Genomic DNA, 25549 nt, shown 5'->3' on the forward strand with positions numbered 1-25549 from the left:
TCCTGCTAGCTTCATGCCACACAAAAGCTTCAAAAGAAAGAGCTAGACACACACACACACACACACACAAACACACACACACACAGACACACACACACACACAGTGTTGACAGCATCAGCATCTCCTATAATAATAGCAATAATGTCATATGTATGTCACACACACACACACACACAAACACACACACAGTTATATGAAATTTAATAAGTGCATTAGTATTCCTTAGGGAGATTTCTTCCCAGTATCCCAAATCCTTTCAACTGTACACAAGACCAGATCAACAACTGGTGGTGTCTCCTCCAACTTCATGCTCAGCAACCCCTCTCTCTCACACACACACACACACACACACACACACACACAATCTCTCCCATACACAGAGCATGACATGGGTGCAAGCGATGTTCATTCACCCATTCATAAACAGAACAGGAATACAGAATACAGCAGTATTCTAAGGAATAAAAAACACATCTCTCTCACAGATTAGACAAAGCATTCTGGAGAATTATACAGGCGTGTGGTGTGCACAGAAAGTACCATGCCCCATTGGTCTGTCATTCTCAAGCTCTAGGCTAAATAACCAAGGCCACACACAGGTATGACTAATTTAGAGGAATTGAGGGGGCAACAGGCTTATTCAGATAATGCAGTCAATCAGGTCTGTCTGTCCACCTGCTCTACTTACAGAAAACTCCATCTGCGCTCTATATTGTTAACAGCAAGCGTAGGAGTGTAAGATCAAGTCAGAATAGGCATCTTGATGTTTTATTTCCTACTGAGCATTAAACTCCACTTGGCTAAGCCTATAGACAAGTAGATCTGAAATGTCATCCACTGATGAACCATGTGGGTTTAGAACCAGCTCAATGAAGTACACCAGACAACCGGAGCACTGTAAAGCCTCATTTATGTTATAAAGTATCTATCTATCTATCTATCTATCTATCTTTCGATCTATCTAAAACTACTCTTTTGTCTTATCACAAATACAGTACCCTCCAGAATTATTGGCACCTCTGCTAAAGATAAAGTAAAAATGGGTATAAAAAATTATCTGTTGGTGATTTATTGTAATCTTTCAATGAAAAAAATAGGAAAAATCCAACCTTGAAGGGAAGCACATTTATTTTGAGAAAAAGGAAAATCTCATAAAGAAATAAATATTTTTAACAAAAACACATTGCTCACAATTATTGGCACCCCTGCTTATAATACCTTCTTAAGCCTCCCTTTGCCAATAAAACAGCTTGTAATATTCACCTATGACACCCCATAAAGTTGGAGAATACAAAGCAAGAGATTTAAGACTGTTTGTATTAACAAAATCTCCCCAGATCGTCCAGATTCCTAGGTGCACACCTGTGCATTCTCCTCTTTGACTCACCCCACTATTTTTCTATGGAGTTTAGATCAGGGGACTGAGATGGCAATGGCAGAAGCTTGATTTTGTGTTCAGTAAACCATATTTGTTTTGATCTGGACGATTATTTTGGTTCATTGACCTGATGAATGATCCAATCATGACCAACTTTTAGTGTCTTGTCAGAGATAGACAGATTTGCTTTGAAAATGTTCAGGTTCTTCTTGTTGTTCAGGATACCATGCACCTTAATTGGATTCTCAAGGCCTTTGAGGAAAAAAAACAGCCCCACAATAGCACAGCGCCTCCACCATAATTCTCATTAGGTATGGGATTCTTTTCAGTATAATTATTCTTCTAAATATGCCAAACACACCTAACATGTTTCTAGCCAAAGAGCGCAATTTTCATTTCAACCGACAATAGACCACACTTCCAGACAAAGCCACTGTATCATTCAGTAACTCCTGCCGTTTACATTGGTAATTAAATGACTGGACAGGCTGTTACCTAGCATGCCCTCTAAATAAGCTATTAGCAATGAGTCACTTTTGAAGATTTTTTGGGGGACTTGGTGACCCCAAGATGACACCTTTGTCTGTAACTCTCCAACAGTGGTTCTTATGGATATTTTTGCCTATAATACCATCCTCCATACTGTACGTGGAGGCAAGATAACCTTGGGTCTTTGTCCAAGCAAGTTTGTCACATTTCCAGTTGATTAAAACCATTTAATCATTGTTTAACTGTAAATATAGGCATTTTCAACAAAGTACCTAGTTTGTATAGACATTCCCTGATTTACAACATGTCAACACACTTTCTTTTTTATTTAAATTTAGTGTATTCTCTTGTCTTTCTGATGTTGAAAAATGACTAGAGGATATATGGTGCTTTCGGGTTGTCTCGTAAATCATCGTACACCCACCCGTACAACATGTAGGAATGAGTGGCTTTAGGAACGCCTTTCTCTCGAGCCACGAGGGGCATTAGCAGGAGGCTAGTCATTGTTATTGTTTTGTGCTATCTGTAGCCTCTAGCTAAACGGCTGGAAAACAAATTGTTACATTGTATTGCAGGCACAGCCAGACCGTGCAATGCATAAATTGGTGACTGGATTGAAGCAGCAATGTAACTAGTGTGTAAGAGCATTACATCAACATTAACATGACCAACACAGTACATATGCAAAAAAATGTCATCTCATCTCAACTATGGGCGCAGCCATGTTTGTTGTAAAGTCGTACGTCCACCTCGGGGTACCCTCAAGTACTCCGAGGTAAAGTGGGCGTGCCTGCCCAAAATGCCCCAAGAAAGCTAGGTAATTTACACTTTCCAACTCGGGCGGCGGATTTACGAGACAACCCGAAAGCACCATTAGCCTCTGTGTCACTTTATTTTCATACCTTAGTGAAAAAGAAAGTCATGAACTACTTCTGAAAGTTCACAGACACTCTGATTAACTTAAATAAGAAATGCTTCTGTTAGGTTCTGTATATAAGATTTTTCTAGGGGTGCCAATAATTGTGAGCAACGTGTTTTCATTAAACATATTTATTTCTCTATGTATTTTTCTTCCATTCAAGGGTGGATTTTTCCTCATTGTTTTCATTGTGAGAGTACAATGAATCTTCAAAAGATTATTTTTTATACCTGTTTTTAGTTAACTTTACCCAATAATTCTGGAGGGTACTGTATTTTTGTACTGAACAACTAATCAAGTATTTTGTAGGGCATGGTTCTTTTGTTAAGACTGACGTACATTTAAGCTATTGTAAGAGATGGTAATGCATTCTCTCTTCTGTATGTTTCTATATTTCTATCTTTGTGTCTTTCAAATATTTTGTTTTATTTTTTATCTAACCATCTTACTGCTTGTACCAATGCTACAATATATAAAAAAGTAAACCTTGAGATTTTCCTTTGCATACCACCATGGTGAGGCATTTTTGCAAAGCGAGATATTCTACAACCTCCCATTGTCATCTCAGCACATAAAGCCATTGTAATCACAAGACATCTGCTTTTTCTAAACAATGATTCCCATTTAGTGTAAGTGCATTGTCTCCCCCACTCGCCTACACTTCACGATATAATTCTTTGTCAGACAGGGAGGAGACACAGGACAGGAGAGAGAGAGAAAGAGAGAGAGAAAGAGAGAGAGAGAGAGGGAGGGAGAGAAGAGACAGAAAGAGAAAGAGAGAGAGAGAGAGAGAGGGAAAGAGATGAAGAGCTCTCAGTGCAAGCAGCTCAGACACAAAAGAAATGAAGGAGAACCCAAATAAAGCACTCTCAGCATCAGCCCACTGTGAGGATGCAGGCTCTGCAGCAGTCTAGACAGTTGGTGTGCCACTTCTGTTAACGCATGCCTACTGCTGACCTCACGAGACACACCCTACGCCACGTGCACACACACATATCTGTGTGTGTGTGTGTGTGTGTGTGTGTGAAGGAATGGCGGCTTAAAATGTCAATAAGCAATGTGAGGTGATACTGAAAAGAATACATCTATATGGTATAAGGAGAACATACAGTACATTATATATTATAATGCATTATATTGCATATAGTATGCATAATGCATATATTTATAATGCAATAGCTCTTCTTACGAGAATGCTCATTAAAGTTTAATAAATCAAGATATTATTAATAATTAACTATACACCATTAAAAATACAGGCTTTGTGAAAAATAGCAATTTTCTAATTGGCTGTGACAGGTTATTTTTCAACTAAAATGCTTAATAATAATAACAATACATGCTAATTGACTGTATTAAATGGACGCAACCTCCAAAGATAAGTAATTCTGTGAAAGAATCCTCACATAAGGATTACCACTGAAACATCCACCTAACACTGGATTCTACATTGCCAGGATATGAAACGTGAAAGCATACTCATAAATTCTCTTACCTTAAAAAACCACCAGCAGCAAAGTGCACACTTTAGCCCCATTTTTAATAATTCGCCGTCTCATTGTAAGACAGACAGACACACCCTTATAAAATCACACACACACACACAAGGAATATGAGTATGTTAATAAAACATCTTGTCAATGTCTTGCCACTGTCTATGTGAAAGAGCAGCTAATATCATAAAACACTAAACTTGAAATCAGTCCATGATCTGAATGGACTACACACTACAAACAACATGCTGAAACAATATGGTCTATTCCAAACATTTCATATAGATTAATTTATTAAGTTATATAACCTTTCTTTGAATCAGGTAAATAGTCAAAGCTATAGTCTGTGGTTATCAGAATACAGACAGAACAAAGGCTACATCAACACTTCAGAGTCTCAGGCCTGTCAGACACTTTTGAGGTGGTCCAAATTGGTAGTAAACCAATTAAAAGATGTTGAACCCCAGAAGCTGGCCTGCTCCTAGTTCATACTGGGTGGCAGGCGAGGCCTATCAGAGACAGGCTGAGGGTTGCCATTTACTCGGAATCCTGGTCGTGTGTATTGGGCTATCTTTATACTGCAGCCTCCACTGGGCTCCCTCCCTCGCCCCCTCTCCCCCTACAACCAACCGCTCATGCATCATTTATTGACAGTGCTGCTTCACTCACTGCAAGAGAGGCAAAGGAGAAGGGTGTGCAACAGAGAAGGAAGGAAGCACAGGATTTCCATGTCTGCAAAAAAAAATTATATATATTTATATATATATATATATATCTTCAGGTAAAATTAATAAGACACAAAAAAATTGTTTGTGTGTGTGTGTGTGTGTGTGTGTGTGTGTGTGTGTGTGTGTGTGTGTGTGTGTGTGTGTGTGTGTGTGTGTGTGTGTGAGAGAGAGAGAGAGAGAGAGAGAGAGAGAGAGAGAGAGAGAGAGAGAGAAAGCAATGCCACGATTGCATGAAAGCAAAGAAAAGAGAACATACAATGCCACAATTGCAATGCGAAAGCTTGGCTGTGATCGGCCCTGCGGCATGTCAGTCGTCTCATGTCCTCACATCACGCCACATCACGCCACGCCACGCCACGCCACAACAGGTAACGCTGCACAGGGGGAAGCTGTTGTCTGGCAAAACGGAAAGCTCCAACTCGTCTCCTCTACTTTCATCTACTCTCAAGGTCTCCTCTACTTTCATCGACCATTAGCCTTCAGCAAAACCCAAATCCAGTGTAAAAGTGCACTTTATATTCAGCCGTGCAGCTCATTTTATGAAGGAGAAAACGCTAAAAAGTGATTGATAGTAAATCTTAGAAAGAGGGGAGTGATTCTAGACATAACTGTAACAGAAATCCTTTTTGAACATCTCATTCCAGTTGTGGCGAGGCTTGCTTTTATGAAAATAAAACGCTACAATAAATCACAAAAATGTACATGAAACTGGCATTGGTTTCCACTTCTGTCTTTTCAGTGAGCGATCTAAAAAGCCTTGTCCAATCATTGGCCCACTGCTAATTTCTCATACATCCACGGAAACATGTGGCGCATACATGACTTTCATCTACAGCTAAGTGTGCCATTTCCAAATGACAGAAGAGATCTGCTGAGCTATATATTTGAAATAAACCCAGCAGGAAATGTAAACCAGCTCCCAGCAGGGCATAAACATGCCTCAGTGGGCCCAGCAAGCGTCGTAAACCAGACGGGGGGACTGCAGAACAAGTCCACTTACGGCTACAGTAGATATGACAGCAACTTGGCAAAGACAAGAGGAAACTTTCATAGGTTTGTCTCTTTTACAGCTGTTACTGTGCATCTGCTGAGCAACGTCTGAACATATTCACATTGATTTTAAACATTTTCATCTCCGTATCAAATGATCTGATAATGCATGACATGTTATTATATTCATTGTTTCATTCTGAATGACCACAACCTAACATTTTGCCATTCAATATTTCAAAATTTGTCATAAAACCAGTTGTGTGCATATAGTATTGCATTTATATTCAGTCAGGACTTTTTCAAAAAGGTTATGAAATTGCGTTATTGTGTGAGAGGGTGCAACCATCAGCTGTCTGTGTACACGGTGAAAGTGGTTGATCAACTTTAGACAAACAGGCCGTGCCGTAATCCATGTGTCAGATGACTGACCCATCGCTGAACTCAGACAAAGTCTGATCCACTTTAAGGGCTTCCACTCTCAATACACCACGTCTATTGTAGAGCCTAGTGTAGCTGCCAAATCCACTGATAGAGTTAATGTAATTTCAACACTAATACCAGCTAACTTGATTAAGTTTGGCAACCTAGCTTGCTAATATTAGAACAATAGCTGGATGCCAAAATATTTGACTTTTTGAAAATTCTTTTTCTAATGGCAGGTTTTAATGACATTGTTCAGATAACTTGTGCTGGGGACCAACAGACCGGTCAGACCCAAGGGCAATAAGACATGTGATATGTGAAAGCATTTGAGAAATCTATACTTAAGTCACAATTCCCAATACTTCATTCATATATGTAAATATGGAAACAAAAATGACTACATGGCCAGACATAGATATTCACAGTAGACCTCCATGTTGTTTAGATGGATACTAGGATAGGTGTATGATTCGGTGCTGAAGAGAAAAAGCAGCATCACTTTTTTATTTATTGTTTGTTAGCTGTGAAGGGTCAGTAGCAGCAGTCAAGTTGCCATAGCAAGGGGCATTGTGACATAAGTCACTGTCAAGGAGATATTGCAAACAGTACACGCGCTGTGTTCAAGTGGAGCAGGTCAGTCGTAGTTCCATAGTGATCTACGTTACGACCCCTCCAGCGGCAGAAAAGGCACGGATCGGGATCCGAGTCTGACTGTCAGCAGAAGACAGGAGGGGTTTAGATCTTGTGCTTTGAGTTTGGGGAAACCATGGAGTGTGCAGAACAGATGTGAAGTGTAAAATCAACAACATACTTCTACAACGACTATTATTTCAGGAGTGCTGATTTGTTTACAGAATATGTCATAATAATACAGTATGTGTGTGGTTTTCCAAGCTGTTCACAGAGGAGTATTCTTAGGATTTGCCACTTCATTAGCAGCTTAAGACAATAGTATAAGCTCAGTGCTACTAGCCAAGGCAAAATAAGGTTTCCAAATAAATATGCAGTCTCAAGAACAATAACCTCTTCTGTTGCAGAGGAGAGAGAAATATAACCAATCAAATGTGCAACAAAACCTGGAGCTGCTTCCAGTAAAGCCCCGGCAATCCATCATCACAAGACAGGCCTGAGACGGCACTATTTGTAGTCATGGCTGAAACAGTGGACACCTCCACCCCCCCCCCACACACACACACACCTATCCTCCCTCCTCATCCTGTACACCCCCTCTGCACCAGCTCTCCATCATCTCTGTTCAAACTAGAACAGGTCCACTCCATGCTCGTTCCTATGTGCAAGTGAGCACGTATTTGGGACAGATCTGTTCCCATGCTGCTGAGACCTTTATTGATTTATTATTACAGACAGGTTCTTCGGTTTCCCTTGGTGAGGATTTGTTGAGACTACACCATCCCTATTTTGTTTACACTTGTATTCCCAAATGTTTGATAGGCTTCATAGTGCGCAGGCGGCGTGTTAGTTTGCTGATGACATTTGTTTTGACTTTTTTAATATGCCCCAGCCTCACCATAAAAAAAAAATGAAACCGGTCTGTGCGTCCGCACCCCACAGGTTCTTTCCCCAGGACTGTGCTCTGGATAAAGCGCTTTGGCAACACTGGCTGCCTTCGTGTTCGTAATAACCATTAGTGGCCACATATCACCTTGCCTGGAGTCAAACTTGAGGCCCTTGAGCACTTCAAAAAAATGAGAGCGTGTGAAGAGGAGGACAACAACAAACAGACTTTTCATGCAAACTCTGGGAGACAGAGAACTCTCCGATTGATCCTAAATCAAAAAGGCAATACACATTTGCCTCTGGAGACTTATTAACTGTCTCTAATGAGGAGAGATAGGTTGCACAAAGGTCATTCGACATGGAATCAATTAGCAACCACTGTCTAAACTTAAGCACATAAATAAACAAATTAATTGCAAACCGCTGCCTACAGGATGACCTCGAATTTCATAACACACATGGGTAAGACTGTAATTAACAGTCAATACTGTTTTGGAGAAGGTTTTTGCAAACAATTTACATATTTGAATTTATGTATATGTGTAAGACTGTGAACTACAGTTGCATGTAACTTTCATGTGAATCATCCTCTAAAGGTATTTGTTTTGGTCAGGGTGTCTTGAATTACAAATAATGTGTTAAATGCTACATTAGCGCAGACACTGTGCATTTGTCTCAGGTATGTGTTCTCCGAATCCTGAAAAACGACAACAAAAAACAAACAACCGAATGTTGTTTGAATGAGTGTTGTTTAGGAAACAAATCTGTCTGCAACAGTGTGTGGGGTTTACAAACAGATGATGCAAATACATGACAAGAGAAAACAAAACCAGCACAAAGAAATGTTACAATCACTTGGTATAAATACACCATAGCTGAGAGCTGCAGTGCAAGGCAAGCTAGCGTATTTGCAAATGACCCAGCCCTGACTTTACATAGCTGCTCTGACTTACGTGGGTGTAAACCTGTCAATGACCTGTGAGTGGTGCGCATGTTGTGGGGAGTTTTGATGCTCTACTGATGAATGCTTGCTGTGTAAGTCATACTGCAGCAGCACTCTGTGAGGTAACATTGCATGTTTGCACATACAAATACAAATGGATTAGATCAGTCTCCAGAAACCCTTTGGGAAATACAACAGACTTTATGCTGACTTGAGACAAATGATGCATCCAAGACTCTAAATACACAACACAAACAATGTCAAACAGGCATTGCCCTATACGCCCTGATGCAAAACATGGTATCATTTTATTGCATACATCCTTATAAAACGCAAGACATTTCCATTTATTTCCCTTCTTTTGTTTGTTTCACAACAATTATGTCTTCAACACAACAATCACCAACGATCATCATTTTGTGTTCCCTCACTAATACAGAATGTACCGTGGAGGCCCCTCAGGACAAACATGGCCCATAATGCATTTCACATCACTGTAAGCTGCATGGGCCAGTTGCCATCCTATCATGGCCCTGTGCTGTTGCTAGGCAACACAATAATTCTGTTTTCCGAGAGGCTGGCTCCTCATGCTGTCCATTAACCTGGATGGTCCTGTCTTTTACCGGCCTGTTGTTACAATGTTACAGGGAGAAAAAGCGACCAAAGGTAGCAGTACATCACCCAATGCTATATTAAACCAACTAAAAATGACTAGGAGCGATAATGCATTGCGATAGGATAGATTTGTAGATTGCCATAACATAGTGGTTACAGTTTTGTCCTGGATACTGGAGTGCAAGAACAAGGCCCTACATCTGTTTAATTACAGATACTGCAGAGATGATTAATTTGGTTTTGCTTTCAATGGAGGAAATAATTTCAGCGACACATCTGAGGTGTGGCAACCCATTCCTGGCACTTGGCAGAGGACCTTGGCAGTGCTTCCCTGCTGGATGCACTTCCATTTCTTTCTATCCTGAAAATATGTCATTTGTCAATTTTTATACACTAGGATTTTCTTTGTTATTGCACATTTTTTTAAGATTTGGAACCCTACATTAGTATACCATTAGAGGTATCAATTTAGGTATACATTTGTATACCGCTATGAGGTATCCTTGCCATCTGTCTGTTCAAATGACTGTGCCATCTGCTTGTGGAAGGTTAAAAATATCTGTTTGCACACAATTATAGATGTTTTTTTTAGTTCAAATGCTTGGGCTTTTAGGGACCTGAAAGGTACAAGTAATATATGAAAATTTCAAATCAGTCAAAATCAAGTTCCAATGTCTCTGATTACTCAGACAATTCATTATTTTTCCTATTTTAGCAATCAGAGTCCTAACCCTACAGAGAGAGATGGTGTGCTTCCACTCTGAACAGCTCCTCGAAGCTCTTTAAACCAATAATTTCCCCCCTCCATCTGAAAACCCTCCTTTCAGCGCGAGCACAACACTCAGGCACGCCTCAACATTGCACTGGGACATTAGCCAGTCCATTAGCATTCGAGCCATAGACTGCATCAGCTCGGGCCAAACGAGGGCTGGTGAGAGTGGGCGGCAGAGAGAGAGAGAGACAGAGAGAGAGAGAGAGAGAGAGAGAGAGAGAGAGAGGAGAGAGAGTGGGCCGGTGGAAGAAACGCACATCCCCCCCTCTTACTTACTGCAGCATCCTTACATACAGCCAAATCCTGTCAATTACCATACAGAGGGAGAAAGAGGAGGATAATCAGAAACGACTAGCAAAATACTGGCCCACGACGAAAGAAAAAGAAAAAAAAACAGGCAAAACCACCATGATGACAGTGTTGGGCCTGCTAGTCCAATGTGGAACATTTCCATTAAAAAAAATCACAACTGGAGCAGGGGGGCATTTGACTAGCAATGAGGACAATCACTACAAACCAGTTCAATTATGACTACCTGCATGCACACAAGAATATGATTGTGTACCTAAAAGCCTAGAGCCGCATATAGAATCTGTCTCTAGTAGCTATTTAAAGGGGCGTGTCCACATTTGCTTTCATACTTAATGGCCTGCAATAAAATAAGCTCATTGTCCATTGCTCAAATATGGTTTCTATCTAAGCCATTTCCCTAAAGCTGTCCACAATCTAGAAAACCATATTTTTTTTCTGGCGTAGTAATATGTGACAGCATTGTATATGTTGTGGAAAAGTCAAATGGTTAAGATACAGCTGAAGAAAAGCACTTCCACACAAAAAGCGCAGGGGCACCCGTGATGTTTTGATTTTCAAATGGAGGCGCAAGGAGTCGGCACAAAGGGAGAACAACATCCATCCATCTGTCCTTTTAGTGATATGGCTAATCCTGTAAATAGAATTCTGAGGCACAGGTTGTTCAGGAGCTGTGCTCCGACAAATCACTTTTATGAGAAATTCAATTTTACACACATGGGGGGATGATGAAGATCTTAACACTCAAAAATGTATAGTGTGTGTGTGTGTGTGGGGGGCGGGGTATCATGACTACTGCAGGGAAACATATTCATCCACTAAAAAGCACACCGACAAACACACACCCCTCCACCCTGTCTCTCCATCAACAGAACCTCCCTATTAGCCAAAGCCGAGGCTGCCAGAGGAAATCTCAGGCTGGCTGCCTGGACAAGAGTGAGGATGTTCTTCATGGGAGGAAAAGGGTGTGGGGGTCATTTTGTTTTTTCCTCAGCACATGCCTATTTGACAAGAACCAGGAGGAGGGGAGAGGAGAGGAGGAGACAGCCTGAGGCAAAAAGTGTCCAGAATGTTGGCTGCAAATGTGAATGCAACCTGCCTCCACTTTGCCTTACCGGTATCCCAAAGCAGCACCTCTTCACTTATGAATTAACCAGAGGCTGCTGAGGAGGAGGCCCAGGAAGCCCTGGAGTCTGGCCATGAAGTGAGAGAGAGAGAGAGAGAAAATGTTGAGTGGGTGCATTGCCTGAGACCCATTGAGACTGTCACACTGTGTGTGTGTGTGTGTGTGTGTGTGTGTGTGTGTGTGTGTGTGTGTGTGTGTGTGTGTGTGTGTGTGTGCAGACAAGCCAGTGTAGTACACAGATGCACAGCGGCATTTGTTACAATATCGCTAACAGCTAACTATGGCAAGCTGTTGTCGTTTGACATTCAAATAATGGTCCAGCATAAGACAAAAGCGTGCAATGTCATTTTTCTAATGAGTGCACTAAATACATTAAGCCAGTGTTAAGACCATAGACCGCTTTCTCCATCTACAGTTGGCCCTACCGAGGCAAACACCATCCCCCCTCTATTCCTACTGCCAACCTTGCATCACAACAGCGACATACTCTTGACAATGCAATGGCAACCCATTAGTCGGTGTCTGCCTCCACATGAGTTGAATTTGAGGATCATGGAGGATCCTTCCATTCATCTCACTCAAGGTCTTCCTCACCATCACCTTCATCTCAGGCCTGTGCGGGTTTTCTCACTTGATGCTCTGCCTGTGTCTTCATTTTTCTCTGAAATGCTTCATCCAGAACCCCTTCCTTTCCCCTTCTCAATTCTCCATTTCTATAATCTACTCATGTGCTTGGAATGAAATAAAGTTTAATGGGGGAGGGGAGGGGAGGGGGTATCGCTTGTGCAAGCATTCGGGAGGAAAATATGAAATGCATTGATTTTTTTCACGCTGGTGTGTTGTGACAGTGAGTCAAAGATCAGCATTCCACCCCAACAAAGCCTACTCAAATCCTCTTGTCTCCGCCAGTAGCTTTCCAGCTTATCTCCCCCTTCCAACCCACGACCTGCTTACTCTCCCCCTCCCCAGTTGGAATGGCATTGTTGTTGTTTTGGTGCCGCTGTAGCTGCTGCTATTGCTGCTGCTGCTATTGTTGTTGTAGTTGCTGCTGCTAGAGTAAACCCGCTTGAGCTGTTTATGCCCTCGTCTTCTGCAGAGGGTTGGCTCTCATAGAGGCACTTAGTAGGCTCGCTTTCTAGAATGTTCTCGGCTACATGTGCGCCGGCCAATAGCTGACTGACTCGACTTGCGTGGCATCGCACCAAAGGGGCACTCATGAAGAGGGCTTTGATGTTCCAGCCTCTGGAACTCCACTTCCCACAGTTCAACATAACAGGAAAAGCGTATTGCAGATAAGTGGCAGTGCTATAGGATACGAGGTCCCATTGTCATTTCTACCCTCATCCACACAGGTATCCAAAAACCAGCAGCATATCACTTTTTACTGTCCTGTTCGTCCAAAACAAACACGGCTGATCAAAATAACTCAAGCTTGGAAGGTGACTCTGAGAAGCCTGTGTTGTCATGATTTCTGTCTTTGTGCTTTCTTTGCATTTTCCTGCTACGCTCATATGCCGCACGTCAGCATCTATGGAGAAAAGTAAGCATCAAACGATGACAAGGTATTCAAATAGCTGAGTCTTTGATAAACACAGAATATTTGGGAGAGGGGAGATGAAGGTTTGGGGGTGGGGGGGGGGCAGGAAACTTGCAGCATGTGTGTTTAAGGAATAATCACATTGCATCTCTTCCTACCATCTGACAACCACAAGACACAACACACTTTTAATGTCTGCCGTAAGGCAAGAGTCACTGAAAAAGTAGGGCAACATGAATTTCAAATGACTCCTGCCAAGTACAAAGGCAGTGGGTGCTCGATGGAGGAAGGATGGAAAAGGAGGTGGTGGAGTGAGTGTGTGTGTGTGCATGTGCTATGTCGACATCACCCGCTCAGTGGAAAAGAAGAAGAGCTGAATGTGTGCATGTGTGTGTGTGTGTGTGTGCGTGTGTGTGTGCGCGTGCGTGTGTGCGCGTGTGTGTTGAGTAGTTTTACACATGCACATATCCTCCATGACTCCTTGAGTCACACTGGTTTGAGCAGGATGGGCTTGAGAAGGAGGCCTGTGAGCCCTGGGCTGTTTGGTCTGTTTGCATGTGTGTGTGTGTGTGTGTGTGTGTGTGTGTGTGTGTGTGTGTGTGTGGATGTAGATGTGACTGACTCAGAGCTGGTGCTAGAACAGCACAGGCTGCGTGGAGAGAGAGAGAGAGAGAGAGAGAGAGAGAGAGAGAGAGGGGTGAGGGTGGCTGAACAGCATCAGACACTAGTAAACTTGTATCAAAATCTCCAAAACATTTCACTCGGACCCAGAGGGCTATCTTTGCACAGCTGTTGCAGAGAGAGTGCTGAAGAGGACATAGCAGGGTGTCACAGCTAGGGGCCTCTATTTCTGTCTCTCTGTTATCTAACCTCATGCCTGCACCTGCACACACACACACACACACACACACACACACACACACACACACACACACACACACACACACACACACACACACACACACACACACACACACACACACACACACACACACACACACACGCACACACACACACTCCATTTCTTCAGACACACATCTGTTAAAAACTGCATCTTTTTGGTGCCTTGTACCTTGTACACTCTGCTTCTAATCCAGTCACTGTTGCTCATGTCTCCCTTTTCTTGGTCAGTTCTCTCCAGTTTGAATCACTTTTGAAGAAATCCGTTGTCTTTCAAATCACTTTTTTTCTGTCTGAAACCTCCCATTAACTTTATGGGCAGCAACACTTTTGACTGAATAGGCCCGTGTTCAGTTCACATTTGACAACAGACCATGGCACTTGGTTTGCTTTTGTTGAGGCGAAGCATCAGAGCAAAGTTAGCCAAACTCCATGTGCATCGGTGCGGCCAGGCCCAACAGCAATCCTCCCAAAGCGCTCCAAAGGCCTCAATTACTCCACACAATGACCTAATCTCTGTTCCCACAGAGCAGGCCTACTGGGCACCAGATGAACTTGCCATAGGGCCTTAAAGCGCATGGAAATGGAGTCGGATGAATGTGTTAAAGCAAGGATAAAGAAGAATGAGAGCAAATGACAACTCACAACAGGGAGCCCTCTATTTCATAAAGGATTCCTTATCCAAATTCCACCTTCTAATTCTTAGGGTGAAAAATCTAGTGGAATCAGATTGTCCCTAGCCTGTTATTTTTGGTGATTATGGGTTTTGTTCTTTCCATTTGTAATACCTTGCTTCATGTGTGTTGGATCTAGTAGTAACACCAAGTAAACTCAGAATAAACTGTGCAAAGAATATACACGGATATACCCATATAGTAGACTATGTTTACTATTACAATGATATTTCTAAGACAAGATGTAGGCCTACAGTTGCGAAATGCAGAACCTTTTAGTCATTGCTTTACCGACAATACGTACAGTATTTCTATAACTGGAATTTGGAAACTGGAATTTCTTCCCAATCTATTCAAATTCTTTCATTCCGATGAGGCTTTGTCTGTTCAGACCGTGTGAGGATCCCCCGAGACTGCCAGCAAGGCTACTAGTGAGGAATTAAGACCAGTGTCCTTCATTTGCCCTGCCAATAATCTTGACCAATCAAATTTAATACCCCCTTGAATGTCCTCATATAAGAAATGCCTTTTGAGTTCTCTCTCTCTCTTTCTCTGGCTTCTAGCCCCCTTTTCTCGTTTTCATTTTTCCCTTCTTATCCCTCTCCAACTTATCACACATCCCATGACCCATCACTCAACCCAAACATTGCCTCGGAAGGCACGCCAGCGTTCGACACAAAATCCCCAGCGAGCAAGTGCTGTCCCGTGTCCCGTAGCAGCATATTAAATCACAGCTTCCATTTTGACCTTGGAGCAAGGAGCCTCGCTTCCCTTCCCCTGCCGTCAACTGTTTGTGCAATAGGAAATAAATAATGGGGGTATCAAGAGGTAGGGTGGCATGGCGTGACATTAATTGGCCCTCCTCGCCAGTGATGGGCTAAAGGTAAGTGGGCAGGACACCCACCCCCCCATCCCCATCCCATCCGACACACTTAACTGCACAAAAACCAGCTAATGCAGGCCAAGCTGATGGAGATGCATAATCAATTATCAAGCGTTGTGAAGGGGCTTATTCAAATCTGAATTGATCAGCTCATACCACTCATTACACTACAAAAAACAGGAGACAAAACAAAATCATCTTTCGCTAAACTGCTGCAATGCCCCAAATCTTGGCGCCCATCCAGTGAAGAGATTGGGATTGCTCCTCTCAGGAGTTACACTGCGGACTACAGGGTTACAAGGAGCTTGATTCCCCTCCTCAGAAAAGCATCTTATCTCTCCTCCAGCAGCTTTAAATTGGCAGGGGCAGATTAGGCGCACAGACACCCCTCATTAGCCCAGATAAGACACGGTGACGGGGCAGAGCTCGCTCACAAAAGACAAGGCCACCGCACACCCATGGCTGCACAGACAGCACAGACATCTGGTCACTGCTTATACAGTGTGCAGAGTACAGTGTGTGTTCTCACACTTTCTCCAGCCATTCGTGTGTATGTTTTCTCTCTGGCTCTCTCTCTTAGAATCTACTACACAAAAACCCCTCAGGTGTTTGTGGACGCTGCCTTGAAACTCCTTTAGTTGGATGTGGCTGAGGGACGCTAGTCAGTGGCTCTAGCTCCGAGCGCCAACTGGACTTCCATCTCGGCCCGACAAGCATCCGACGCACAGCCAGCTCAGCCTCCCAGCAGCCGATGAACTTCTCGCTAAAAATGTGCCCGCTTGCTAAAGTGTGCGCAATGCTCTCCGGGGTAGCACTCGCTCTGGCTATTTTTAAACCAGCAACACACACACACACACAAAAAAAGTCTTTGCACAGAGCAGAGCACACATCGATCTCTCAGTCTCCGAATTAACACATGAGCTAACGCTCACACAACACAAAACTGTGCCTTCGTTGTCAACCTCTACACAAAGGCAAGTCCAGTCTTGCCACAGCTACTGATGATCCATAACGATGTTGTCCCACACACTAGGCTGAGTACAGGGAGCGCACTAAGTACCAAAAGCCAAGAATACACATGTAGGAGGGCCTGCAACAGCAGCGTTAATGCGTCACTTACAGACATGACAGTCGGGGATGTCAGCAGCTCTGCGCGTGGGCAGGCTACTGTGAAGGTGTGAAATAGCCTCTGGTCTCACTTTGTGTGGGCAGTTAACAGGTCACTGCACGCAGAACATTCATCATTGCAACAATGAATGTGGAGGAGAGGGCATAAGTACCAGAGCAAAATACATTGCCCGCAGTGTACCCTGACAAACAACAAAGAAACAATAGAAAGTCTGGAGAAATGCCAAACCGCCGTGGAGTATGACAAGCTATTGTTCTAAAGCTAGGCCCAATACAATGGTAGATGATGTATTCTCTGGTAGATCATGACAAACATTTCTTGAGACTTGAGCATGGTTTGGGCGGGAAATGGAAAATATGTTGAAACAACACATCATTTCTCCATCCAATTATTATGGTTCCTAATGCCATCAGACATTCTGAAAGGTTGTAGCTTCTCTATTACATGACTTACCATCATAAACGACATGCAACCTTGGAGGATCCGACCAGAAATCTCTTGATAGTGTGCCAACGTGATGAGGTTTTTGGTACAATCAATTTGCAATCAGCACAACAGTGCTGCGGAGTGGTTTACAGACTTGTGTTTACATGACAAATTCCTTGGCCACAGTGAAATAGCCATCCTTGAATGAGCAATCACACATCATTCCAGTCAAGGTGAAATTGCCATAGGAAATATGTTGTGCTCTCAGTCAGCAACAAGATGCACATGTCTTTGACTGGTTGTCAAGTGACTGAACCAAACACACTGCCTACTTCTCTGGAGTAAAAAGAAACATGGGTCACACACATCCATTGTCTATGGCCATCAGATGAGTGCAGATCCTCAATCAACTAGATGTACCGCAGAGCGGTACAAAATATGACCGCCGCCCAGTCCAGCACATTTTTTCCACAAAAATAAATCACGCTGAAAGGCCTATATGATTCTAACTGTCTCACTAAATTGCATTATCCACACTCAATTCTCACTGATATCTGCTAGACAACAAGTACCAAAACATGATTAGTTCATAGATTTCACATGTAAAATTCATTTTATACAACCCCACCTCCATCTTGCCTGTTCATAATTCTGAGAAATTCTTGAAATGTGTGCATGTACATGTTTATGTTATGTGTGTGTGTGTGTGTGTGTGTGCGTGCTTGTGTGTGTGCCTGCGTATGTGCCTGTGCATGCAAGCATGCATATGTCTACTGTGTGAGTATGTGTCATACGTATGATTACTGTGAACGTATGTGTGTGTGTGTGTGTGTGCATCTGTTTGTGCACATGTGTGCACATGAAATGGGTTAACATGACCCCTGGAGGCAAACATACGGAAAAAATGGTCATCCTAGTCCCTACAGTTCTCAAGATATTCACAGAGAACTGTGTCTGCCCTACCATCCTTTCGGGGGGTCCAGTCCAGCGGGGGGGCTACAGATCAAAACGACGGTTCCATGCTATCCATGTGGGGTTACATGCCCACCAAGTTTTGTGTACCCCGGTCTTTCAGTGTCCCGGGAATCCTTGTTGGTGTACGTTACTAAATGTACACATACATTATTTTATTGTAAGGCCCCCCATGAACGAAAGTACACAAAACTTGGCATGCATTCAGAGGGTGTCATAATGATCCTACACTTTTAATTTCGTGCAGTTTTGACCTTGTCAGCCAGAGATATTGTGATGAAAACACCTAATTTTTTGCTTTTTAATTTTTAACTAGGTGGTGCTATACATGAAATAAGTGGTAATGGGATGGGTTGACATGCCCCCTTAAGACCAACATACATAAAAAAGGTGGACCTCCTAGGCCCTACGGTTCTCGAGATATTCACAGAAAACTGTCTCCGGCCACCTACAGGCCAGTTGGTGTATAGTAACATAAATTAATTTATTGTGTGGCCCCCCATGAACAGAATTCCACGAAACTTGGCGTGCATACAGAGGGTGTCATAATGATCCTACACTTCCAATTTCGTGCAGTTTTGACAATGTTAGGTCACAGATACCTGTGATTACAACACCTCATTTTTACTTTTTTGTGTTAAACTAGGTGGCGCTATACATGAAATGAGTGGTTATGGAATGGGTTGACATGGCCCCTTGAGATCAACATACAAAAAAAAATGGACCTCCTAAACCCTACGGTTCTCGAGATATTCACAGAAAACTGTGTCTGCCCTACCCTCCTTTCGGGGTGTCCAGTCCAGCGGGGGGGCTACAGATCAAAACGAAAAACGATGGTTCCATGCTATCCATGTGGGGTTACATGCCCACCAAGTTTCGTGTACCCCGGTCTTTCAGTGTCCCGGGAATCATTGACGGAAATTTGGGCAAAAAAAAAGAAAAAAAAATCTGACTAAACCTATATGACCGCCGCTTCGCTGCGCGGCGGTCATAATAATGACAGATGGCACACCTACCTAATGAAATGGCCGACGACTGTAATGAGATAATTTTCTGTCCACAATGAAAAGACAACAAAGCAGGGATTGAACTGGTACACACACGGACAGATACACACACACACACACACAAATATTCATTACCATTTTGGACTACCAACTCACTAAATTAATCATGTCTTTCACACCGGGACAGCCCAGCCCCAGGCAGAGAGGGTCCTTTCTCTCTTCTGCACGGCCGCGCACACACACACACACACACACACACTCCTGCAATGTCATCAGAACAGAGGACAGGGGCCGGGGAAAGTAGGTACTTTCATTAACGTCCATCGGATTCCTGATGGTTGAGGCAAGTAGCGAGGATTAGCATTTGCCCTGCTTTCATTAGGAACTGCCACATCTGTTTGGCTCCTTGTGATTAGAAATGATTAATTAATTGATTAGCCAGGCTAATCTGCTTGTTCTGGGCCATTTTCCTTTTTCCTTTGTTTGTTTTTTTCTGTTATCCTGGTGCCCTCACATCTTTGTAAGTACTGCAATATTTTACACGTCTTGAAGACCAACAGGGGTATCTTTAATTCACCTGTCCTGTGCTATCCCCGACTCTGAAAAGCACAATTGTGCTGACAGTGTGATCTTGGCTCTGGACCCAAAGCACAGTTTTATGACCTTGGTTGATCTGTAGAGTGCGGATGAGAATATTGAGACGTTCCCTCTCAGATAGACATATTTTGCCCGAGAGGGAAATAAAGATGGACGAGAGGTTTTATGACGAGAAGTTCTATGGAAAAGCAATGCTCTCTTATTATTCATTCATGCACATTCTACATCTATTTTATTCTATATTTTATTTATCTATTTGCTGACACTTTCATTCAAAGCATCTTACTTATGTCAGTTAATAGCAGAGTCAACTCAGGGTTATGTACCTTGCTCAAGTGCACAACAGTTGAAGCCAGGAATCGAACCCACGACTTCAGACCGCTGCATACTAAGCCAGCTCCTTAGTCACTACACTACACTACGACTGCCCCTACCACATTCTGTTCATCAACGAAACATAGGTGAAAGCTACAAATCTAATGAAATCCATTTCTTGTCAAATTCAGTGAATTGCTCCATGCCGTCATGCCATGTTGACAATGGTTTTAATAACCAAAGCAGAGAAACTGTCTCAGACATTGGTTAAAAACAGATGCAAGGACGGTCTAAAAATTCTTATAGCCAAATAAATGCATCCATACTGGCAGTACATCCAGAGCCATCCGCCTGAAATCAGCGCAGCTGGCCGGAAACTGATGACAACAGTTGGTATGGGGAGATGAAAGTGGCAAAAAATCCCCCGAGTGTGTTTCCACGGCAACAATGATGCTTATGACAGGAGTGTGCTGATCGTCAGGTCCTGTGCAACAGCCTGTGTGCTTCTGAGTGTGAGTGTGAGAGCTGTGCCGTCAACAAAAACACACAGAGAGCTAGATCTTAAATCACATATTTTGGGCATGCAACACGAATACCAAAATACCAAGTGAAAACATTTCTGACTAAAAAAACACTGCTTTTTTATTTTCAGCAGAAGCCTACCCATCACGCAAACAATGCCTATCCCCACATTCTTATTATTGACAGAATATTTCTTCCTTTAAAAAGGTGCTATAAGCGATGTCATAAATTTTTTAAGCTAAAACATTTTTTGTCACTTACAGCAAACATCACCTCACCATCCGCTAGCTGCCTGTGTCCTGCACTGTAAAAAAAATGCGATCTCTGTGGACCACCCAGGCTCCAAAAACAGCCACAAAACAACTTGGGCAAATAAAAACATGAAAACATAAACTCTTCCAGCAAATCACAGAGTTTCAATTGCACGGGAGGGAGGGGGAGGAAGTAGCGAGCTAGCTTTCTGTTTTGTTTGAACGTCAACAGAAGTGACGTAACTGACGTTACCCAGCATCGCTTAGAGCGCCTTTAACAACCTTTGCCAGTGTCACACAAACAGTGAGTAGATATTTCCACTATCAGACCACACTTCCATAACCATAATCGCAGTGGATTTACAATCAAATCAGTAAGGAATCAATATACTGTGCCGAGGGTGGTAACGCAAAAATCTGATATGAGTAATGAGTAATAATCTGAGAGAGTATTGCTTAAGATACTCCACATCCTGCTGAGTGCCACATCAGGAATTATTTGCGAGACTTCCTCAGACAGGTACCTGGACCAATCCAAATCCTGGCAGTACTCCTGGGATGTTATCCATCCAATAATTACAATTAACAGAGGATATCTAGCTCCCTCTCAGGTTCCTTGCAAGCCTGGTAGCAGTAAACTTGGGAGAGTGAGGTAACACTTATGCTTGTTCAAAAAGTGTGTTTGTGTCTGTTAAACTTGCCTTACACTAACTGAAAATGCTTAATACCATGGCCGTATATTGGATTTTAGTCATTTCCAATAGGTCATCAATGGTTATTAGCGACCATGTGCATTTAGGTAAAGATAAGGTAATTCAAAGCCTCTCCCTCTCCATGGAATTATTTTCAGAAACTATGTGTGTCAGTCTGTCTGTATACAGGCAGGTGCCGACACTCCTAAAGAACACCCTCTTCAATTAATTAATTTACTGTTCATAGTGCAGTATCACTATGAAACAAATTTACAAGAAAATAGGACAAGACCTACAACCCACAAGAAAAATGATATAAAGAAAAAAAACAATGAACAATAAAACAATGGCATTTAAAGAGTAGGTCCATTACTTTTAGTGCAATCATTATTTGATCATGATTTTTTTGAATAGGGCTTTTCCAGAAGGTCATCAAGCTAGGGGGAATTAACTGATCCCAAAGGGGTCCCATACCATAATAACAACCTTCTCCTCAATAGGTATGAAAAGCATACATCCTTTGTGGAAAGCAGGCCTCCTTAACGCTGTTTAAAATGTGATCACTGTGAACATAGACTACAAGCTAAATCTGGGGGCTGCTATTCAGAAATGTATCTCCCTTTTGTTGTTCATTTCCTTTAAAGAGCGCGCCCTTCAGTTCAATCAGAGCACTAGGGACCCATCATATAAAAAAACAGGCTGGCTATGGCTTTACAGAATAGCCTATTAATTAACCGGATCGGTACATCTGCCCTCAGTGGTGTTCACCCGATCAATAAGGGCGGTGTGCAACACAAGATGTGGTTTCAGACTGGCTTGAATAATACATACGTTTTCCACGTCCAAGTCCTCGGTGAGAAAGAGGGACTGGAGTTGCAGTGAATAGGCTATGGGTTTGTCATCATCTGCACAGACACAACATTCTTGACTCAACCTGTTACGGTCCCAAAAAAAGGTGGTCATAAACTGCTGACTTCCTGCTCAGTATCACAGAGGATGTACTCAACGCAGACACAGAAATCACCACGGCCTTCTGATAGAAAATCCGAGAAAAAAAGCTGGTAAAGCAAGCCACTAAAGAAAAAGTTGAAAACAAATAGGGCCTATGCCCCGTTACACCATAATGCACAGGGATCTAGTGGAGGCTGAATCCAAGTAAACACAGTTTATCCACCTCTCAAAAGAGTTTATTCACCAATGCAACTTTTAACTTTCAAAAATCACACTGTATTATCCACATTCACAATATGTACACTCATCAACATTATAGGAACCATTTAATACCACCGGTATTGTTGTAAACATTGGACAATAACCTCCACCATCAAACATGTTCTGAATGCCTTTTTTTTTATCTGATGATGCAGTCCACCTTACTATGATCACAGAATTCATAGTTTACCCGCCTCTTATTTTACCACAACACCCCTGATCCATAAGGAAATATGGAAAGTATTTCCAAGTGGATATGGAAAAACCGACATGTAGGCCTTGCATATGTCCTACTAAGCCACATTGCCCCCCAAAGGATTCTCTTTAGGGCTCATTTATTCGTGTCAGCTCGTGGTTTCTGAGCACATCCCCACTGCAGCAGCCCCCACACCCTCTACTGCCACCTGCTTTCACATGCACGGCGCTCCCCCGCTGTAGAAGGCACAGCACTCTGCATTCGTGCGCATTCAGCAGTCAGCGGGAGGCTGCTGCAACAACAACCTCGGAGGAGTGAGTGTCCATTCTGTCCATCATTTGCAGATGGATGTTCTCTCCGAGACTAAATGTAATCTCTCTAAGATGAAACAGCGAGCCTCCACTTTAAGACGATAGCCACCGACATTGCAATTAAAGTAAAAGATATCGCAATTTGTTCGGCAATGAAAACATAAGCTAGGCCCACGCTTCTTCTGGTTAATACTGGATAATGAAGCGCTACAATCTAGGCCAGTGATATCAGCATTATTGCCCCAGTAAATAATGGCCAGTTTTACGGAGAACTACGTCCAGACTGCTTTTCAACGTGCGATAGGAAAGTCCCTCCCACCCTCTACCGAGCGCATTAGGTTACTGAATCTGTGTTAATACGTTTTCTGAGCTGTTTCGTAACAAGAGTTAACATTCGTGGAAAAAAACAGTCTTAATCCACCTCTATTCACCAGACTATCTGCGGCCTATATCTGGAAACGCCGCAATGAGCCATAGCCCACAACTTTAACCACCTATATCCGCTAGCCTACAATAATGACGTATGGCTCCACCACAAAGAACAGGTGCCATAATTGCGCGAACGTACAACTAACGGTAGGCCCAATCGTTCAGAGGTTCATATAGCCTATCGCTTGTCCTAGTGATGCCTGGCAATGAAAAGCCTCTGCTACAACAGCGTGATGCACAGATCACCTAGCACATCGTCTGAAATGCACCATGCATTCGACTAGGTCCCCTGTTATAGCACAATAAACAAGCATTCCGTATCTATAACTCATTGTGCTAAGAGTTTCTCTGACTATTTTGGGACAAACAAAACATTAATACACTGCAGAGATGAGATGTTCAAAGGCGAGTCACTGTGACAGGCCGGTGGTGTAATAATTTAACGCTATCCCGATCTGTATCGCATAATTTGTCCATTGGCCAACTCGAGATGCTGTTAAACCATTTGTTTTTCAAACGAAATGAAATAAATCATAAATGTTCAGGGCTTTAAGGCTATATGTTACTGTTTTTCAATAAATGGTCTTTAGATACTACCAGTCCAGGTCGTATTGTCAACAAAAGAAGCGCCCATTAACTCAATTGAATGGACACGTCTGCTTTAAAGTCAAGAGGCTATGGACAAAACTGATTTATTCATGTATTCATATTTTATCCCATTTTCTTCCATTAGGATACACAAACAACATGACACAATTTCGTGTAGCTAGCGTGTGCTGCAAATGGAATAAAGCAGACAAGGCTATACAGCCTATGGATCTCAGCTTTGGCGCTACAGTGTAGCCCAATATTGGTAGCCTAACAATGTATTGACTTTGCATCGCTCTTACCAGATTTAGAACTGTTTCGACGATGTCTCTGTTGCTAACCTCTCCGACCTGTATTAGACCAATAAGGACGGCGAATTTCATCTTGATATTCCGGATCGGAACCGAGGGGTTGATCACCCCGGCGGGGAGAACCATGGAGCCGGATCCAGACACCATTATCTCCCCTGAAGCAGAACCTGTAACGACTTGCTGCCCAGGACCCGGGGGAGCTTCTCGGTCCGAGAGCGAGCCGGAACCCGGTGCTGAAACCGGCTTCTCGCTCGACATTTCCACCCGAATCCTCAAGGAGCGGCCGCCTCGGTCTCACCTGCTTTGTATCACCAGTGTTCGTACAAAAGCATCAAACAGAGGGAAATATAAACTTTTAAATATGATAAAATAGGGTTAATCCGTGTTTAATTTTAAGTCCTCCCTATTTCCCTGCTGATATAAAATGATGCATACAGCAAACAGGCAGGAATCTCTCTCTGTGCTTGAAGAAATGGTACCCTCTTGCTATCTCCTCTCCTCTCCTGATGTCAACCAGTGTGCGGTGCAGTCTTGAGCTAGTGTTGTCGTTCTCAGGGCGCCATGTTGACGCCCCCTGTCTGCGGTTGTGTTCACCACGCCTGCGTGTTGAGGCGTTGGTTAAATTTCAATTGAGCGATAAACGCTGTGAACACGTGCTTTTTTTTACTGGATGGAATGTCATGGAATCAGTAGGCTACTATTTGACAACATTTATGGATGCCTTATTTTTGTCTAAAATAAAGTATGTAATGTAGGTATATACATTTAGTTTACAATATCAAACAGTACAGATTGATCAATGTAAAGTTGATGACCCAGTATGAGGGCTGTTAAGCTGCATTTGTCAATACACCAGGTCTGCATTGTGTGACTGAATTCAGTGAGTGAGA

General features: G+C 42.8%; 1 protein-coding gene across 1 annotated transcript in view; it reads right to left on the reverse strand.

Moving 5' to 3' along the window:
• The window catches only part of nbeaa (neurobeachin a), a 123894-nt gene extending 98977 nt beyond the window's left edge, over positions 1-24917 (reverse strand). Inside the window, exon 1 of the mRNA XM_076274894.1 lies at positions 24651-24917. Coding sequence (XP_076131009.1) covers positions 24651-24917 — 267 coding nt within the window. The remainder of the gene's footprint in view (positions 1-24650) is intronic.
• Positions 24918-25549: the final 632 nt, after the last annotated feature.

The sequence above is a fragment of the Alosa pseudoharengus genome, unplaced genomic scaffold (assembly GCF_046254945.1).
Source record: "Alosa pseudoharengus isolate Yale_2024_CS ecotype anadromous, Long Island Sound unplaced genomic scaffold, YU_APseudo_1.1 YU_APseudo_1.1_scf_8, whole genome shotgun sequence".
In the NCBI taxonomy this organism is placed as follows: domain Eukaryota; kingdom Metazoa; phylum Chordata; class Actinopteri; order Clupeiformes; family Clupeidae; genus Alosa; species Alosa pseudoharengus.